Raw genomic sequence first — 6,000 nt, forward strand, 5'->3', positions numbered from 1 at the left:
ATTGACGAAGCGATAGAGTTGAACTTGTGTCCTAGACAAGATCCTATAGAAAGCTCTTTCCTTGTGGTGCTCCATGGGAAGCAGGTGTTCTTTCCCGTGGTGGTAGGGGCCGAAAGACGCCATCTGAGGGCTGCATTTTTCGTTGAGCTTTGACATATTGATAAGGTCATGCGGCCACTTGTAGATCGTCGTCCCCATCCTCCTGCGGGCAGTCGAAGCAACGTATCCAGCGGATCTTCTTCCAATGTCCACCACCCAGGAATCACTCCCATTCTCTTCCATCCCTCCTGTACAGTGAAGGCTGTCACCACCTGCTCACAAGAAACCAGGTAATGATACTTATAAGTTTGTGGGGAATACACAGGTTCAATAAAGTTGATCGGCTGGAAGAAAATATTACTCTGCATGTAAGATGGCCAAACTCCAACCATCCAATCAATGGATGGATGGCTAGGATTTGAAATAGGATGGGATCCATCATACATTTAATCCTTCCCATCCAAACACGGATCCCATCCTTTGAATTAGGATAGATTGCATTATACATTTAATTCCAGACATCCAATCAATGAAAATGATGGTCTTCTTATTTAACACCACACACAACCCTACAGGGTTTGGTTTTGGATCGGGTCTGGTTCAACCTGACCGTTGACAACCCTAGAATCACCATTGGCAAAGTGGTAGCTGAACACATACATCATGTTCAAACAACGGGAAGTCAGTAGTGCCCTACAAAAGTTATATTAAACAATGTTATCGTAATCGGATTGAATTGGCCATAAATCGAGAGAGTGGTGTATGTTCGCCCCCGATGATTCACTGAATCCCACGTCTGTGTTCGGGGCTTTGAATGAGCATCCCGTATACAAGCACATGGGGCTCGTATTCCCGTGTATGTTGACATAACTTTGCATCGGACTCTGGTGTTGTTGCAAAGACTTAAGTACCCTTTCTTGCTATTCTTTTCATAAAGTGATGGTTTGAGGAAATGACAAAAATGCCTTTCATTCAAAAAAGAAAAAACAAACAGTTCAAAAAAAGGACAAACATGTCCTCCATCCAGAAAGTCGAGGATAATGTTGACTCTTCAAAGTCTTCTTCTTCTTTCTCTGTTCAAAAAAAGGACAAACATGTCCTCCATCCAGAAAGTCGAGAATGATGTTGACTCTTCAAAGTCTTCTTCTTCTTTCTCTGTTCAAAAAAAGGACAAACATGTCCTTCATCCAGAAAGTTGAGGATGATGTTGACTCTTCAAAGTCTTCATCTTCTTTCTCTGTAAAACACTGTAAAACTCTCTCTCTCTCTCTAGAGAAGAAATCAAGGGAGGCAAAGAGTTCTTCCTGGAAAAGGCCATGAACATCAACCCTCTCACTCTCTCTCCCTTCTCTCTCTACTTATGTGCACATCCAACAGACGATCCTACATTGCTCCATCGCCATCTTCTTCTTCTTCTTTCTTCGTAAAACACTGTAAAACCCTCTCTCTCTCTAGAGAAGAAATCAAGGGAGGTAAAGAGTTCCCCTTGGAGAAGGCCATGAACACCAACCCTCTCACTCTCTATCCCTTCTCTCTCTACTTATGTGCCTGATTTAGAGTTTTTGCCCTTACAGGAGGGGGTCCGGGGGCTCCCCCCCGACGCGGATCCAACAACGATTTGTAGTATTATCGGGCTTTCCTACAACAATTTATAGTATTTTCGGGTCTCCAACGAAACGCTACAGTGATTTGCGGAAGACACTACAAATCGCTATAGTGATTTGCGGAAGATACTACAAATCGCAATAGCGATTTGTAGTGTCTTCCGTAAATCGCTATAGCGATTTGTAGTGTCTTCCGCAAATCGCTATAGCGATTTGTACATTCTTCCGCAAATCGCTATAGCGATTTGTAGTGTCTTCCGCAAATCGCTATAGCGATTTGTAGTGTTATTCAGTAAGCAAATCGCTGTAAATCACTACCCGAATTAAGACCAACTTGTTAGGGCCATATCTCCTTAACCGGAGGTCATATTCCAAATCCGTAAAAAAAGGTGTCTTTGTTATTGAGTTTAGTTTATTTCTGTAAATTTTCAGCGATTTCTATTGTCATTTCATTCCTCATTTTAACTAAAAACCAGACCCCTATTATTTTGTGTTATTTGAGTTGCACAACACCATTCTCGCTTGACATCCACATCTTGATTCTGGCATGCTCCTTGTTGGATTTTCCATTGATTTCTTTCAACCTTGCTTGGAACAAAAATATGTCTTTCTCACCATGATACCCTATGCATTTTTTGACCACGACACCTGGGACCCGTACCGGGGGGAGCCCCTGGACCCCTCTCCTGTAAGAGCAAAAACTCTAAATCAGGTTCCACAACGAATCAAGTTAAACGATGCTACTCACGCTGAAAGGAACCCCCAAACCCTCCTCCTATAAGGGCAAAAACTCTAAATCAAGCTCCACAATGAATCAAGTTGAACGATGCTACCCACGCTGGAAGGAGCCCCCAAACCCTCCTCTTATAAGGGCAAAAACTCTAAATCAAGCTCCACAATGAATCAAGTTGAACGATGCTATCCACGCTGGGAGGAGCCTCAAAACCCTCCTCCTATAAGGGCAAAAACTCTGAATTAGACTCCACAACTCATCAAGTTGAATGATGCTACCCACGCTGCGAGGAGCCCTCAGACCCCTCTTTCTGTAAGGGTAAAAACTCTGAATCAGACTCCACAACTCTTCAAGTTGAATGATGCTACCCACGTTGAGAGGAGCCCCCAAACCCCTCTTCTGTAAGGGCAAAAACTCTGAATCAGGCTCTACAACGAATCAAGTTGAATGATGCTACCCACGATGGGAGGAGCCCCCAAACCCTCCTCCTGTAAGGGTAAAAACTCTGAATCAGGATCTACAACTCATTTAGTTGAATGATGCTACCCACGTTGGGAGGAGCCCCCAAACCCTCCTCCTGTAAGGGGAAAAAACTCTGAATCAGGCTCCACAACAGTCAATGTGCAGGTTAGTTGGTGCTTGATGGAGCAATGTAAGTTCTTCTGTTGGATGTGCATAGAAGCAGAAAAAGAAGGGAGAGAGAGAAAGTGCGAGGGTTGATGCTCATGGCCTCCTCTAGGGGAGATTTCTTTCTCAGATAATCCTGCAGTGCAGAGACTGGGTCTTAAATAATCATCTTTGGGGCACTTAAGTCTTTACAACCACTTCTTTTCAAGAATCGTCATTTTTTTTGGCACCAATGGAGGAGAGGGTACTTAAGTCTTTGCAATCGCATCAAACTCCAATGCTAATTAATGCTCACAAACATGGGGATAGGAGACACACATGCTTACATACGTGCTGCTCTTTGGGACCCCCGAACAGGAGATGTAGCTAACTGCCCTGTTCGGGGGGGGAACATATAACCTGCTTTGCCATAAATCGATTCATTTCAGGACTGAACCGAGCCCCATTAAAAAACCACCTGAATCAGCCTCTTTTTTTATTCCTTTTTATTTTTTAAATTTATTTTTTATGATTTTTGAATTAAAAATATAAGTTGACCGATTCAACCCGATTCCTTTTGAGCCTAAAATGAACGCGTACAAAATTAATGTTCTAACTATAAACCGTACAGATAGTAGTTAGGCTTAGGCCCACACTTATTTATGACAAAAGGTATGACAAACTTTTTTGAGGAAGCATTTACACATCTATTATAGAAGCTTAATTACAAGCCCATGTTAAACGTAATAAATGATTCTTATTTTACTTTTATAATTTGTTTGTGATCTGTTTTACAACTGGCAAGTCGAGGCACGAGCAACTTCTTTAGCTTAAACGAGTCAAGCATGCACACAGGGATTTTGGCTCGTCTCGAGTGAGCTCGTATAGATAAAATCTGTATATATTTAGTATAATATATAAAGAGGATATAAAATATGTGCATATTTTGTGTAATATGTATTTAATGTAATATATAAAGAGGATAATGTATAGAATTATCAATTATATATGAAGAAACATATGTATGGCAAATATATATAAAATATAAATTATTAAGTATAATACATAAAATACACATAATTTGTCTAATATATATATATATATATATATATATATATATATATATATATATATATATATATATATAACTAGAATATGTTAACAAAAATATATGAACTAGAGTATAAACTGAGATTTTCATGGTTTTTTTTTCTTATCTAGAAGCATGGTTTTATAGAAACAAACTCTTTGATCTTTTGATTACTATGCATAAGAAGGATCTTTTGAAAATTGAAAATCAATGGCTCAGGATCATCTATACCACATATGATACCATCCCCCAGTTTGTTGAAGAGGTCGGCAGCGGCAGCATCACTCCCAAGCTCGTTCTTCACGATCCCTTCGGAGCTCAGGAGGCTCACATCCGCAGCAGTGTCCATGAGACTATCCATGAGGTCCACATATGATGTCACCTGGTGCCCTGTTTGTGGGTGCATGCTCTCGAAGGCCATCAGGTTCATGTATATTGCTGATGTATTGTCGTTTATGACGATGAAAGGAAGAGTGAGCACTCCGTTCTTGAACTTTATATCTAATAGGCTCCCACTGCCGCTCTTCCTAAAGGTAACTCCTGCTTCGTGAAGCATATTTGCAGTTCGAATGTAACCAGGATTCTGATCTGGTCCCATACTCGGACACAGCGTGTGTGGGACGCTTGGAAACATGCCCTCCATACTCTTCCAAACAGTATGAAGCCCCCTTTGATATGGAGCGCAAGCGCGTTGGTCAGAACCATCTACCAAACTGGGTTTGCATTCAATCAAGCAGTTCCTGTAGACGTCCAGAACATGTAACCCAGAACGTGTGATGGAGATGCTTCTAAACCAAAAAATTCAGCGATCAAACTGTTGAGATAGCCACCGTCCAAAACCACGTTCCCTCTCTCTGATTCGAGCAGTTTTTTCAGGACAAGGAGAGGGATTTGGTTTTCTAGCATCAGCATGTCTATACCGAACAAGGTTGCTGCATTTCTCATCCCGTGTAAGCTGAAAATGGGGTCAGTCCCGTATAAATCTTCTGTAATATCAAAGCGTAGGAGCTCAAGTATGAAGCACCCGTCAAGGAGCATCATCTTTAAGAAAGATTCAGATGACAAATTCGGATCGAGTTGGTAGTAGCAATCCTTGAGATCTTGTTTTACTTGCCTCAGAGAGTCCACAAAGCGAGATAGTGGAACTTGGGTCCTATCGAGGATCCTAAAGAGAGCTCTTTCCTTGTGCTGCTCCATGGGCTTCAGGTGCGACTGCCCGTGGTGGTAGGGGCCGAAAGACGACATCTGAGGGCTCAGTTTACTGCTGAGGTCTGAAATATTGACAAGGTGATAGGGGCCGAAAGACGACATCTGAGGGCTCAGTTTACTGCTGAGGTCTGAAATATTGACAAGGTGATAGGGCCATTTGTAGATGGTCCTCCTGTCCATCCTCTTGGGATCTGTTGAAGCAATATGTCCTGCGTATCTGCTTTCAATGTCCACCACCCAGGAATCTCTCTCCTTCTCCTCCAACCCTCCTCCTGTATTTCCGTGAACCATGATCGATCATACAGAGATGACCCTCACAACCTGCTCACAAGAAACCAGTTAATGATACTAAAGGAAGCTTGTGTTGTGGGTAAAGACAATGCTGCATGCGAAAAAAAATCAGCTGGAAGAAAATATCACTTCGTCTGTAAGATGGTGAAAGTCACACAAACACAGGCACCCTTATATAGACAAAAACAATCCCAACCATTGACACCGGATACAAGGCATTCTATGTCAATCCTAGCTCTCCAACTGATGCATCTGGACTATAGGGCTCAGTCCACATTTAGGTGAGAATGTGGACCAATCCTATTACCCTTGGTTGGACGGTTAGGATTGAATGTAGGATGGAACCCATCCTTTGTCAAATGACAATGGCACATGGAGACAACGTACTCTGGTGTAGGGCTTAGCCGCCTTTGAATAAAAGAGAAGGA

At 42.0% G+C, this 6,000-nt stretch overlaps 1 protein-coding gene across 1 annotated transcript; it reads right to left on the reverse strand.

The window, feature by feature from the left end:
- Positions 1 to 4,801: 4,801 nt before the first annotated feature.
- Positions 4,802 to 5,572, reverse strand: LOC149830649 (UPF0481 protein At3g47200-like). Its single transcript, XM_090015508.1, has one exon. The coding sequence runs from the start codon at positions 5,570 to 5,572 to the stop codon at positions 4,802 to 4,804; it is 771 nt and encodes a 256-aa protein (XP_089871634.1).
- Positions 5,573 to 6,000: the final 428 nt, after the last annotated feature.

The sequence above is a fragment of the Nuphar pumila genome, chromosome 8 (genome assembly GCF_984573655.1).
Source record: "Nuphar pumila chromosome 8, dmNupPumi1.hap1.1, whole genome shotgun sequence".
Classification (NCBI taxonomy): Eukaryota; Viridiplantae; Streptophyta; class Magnoliopsida; order Nymphaeales; family Nymphaeaceae; genus Nuphar; species Nuphar pumila.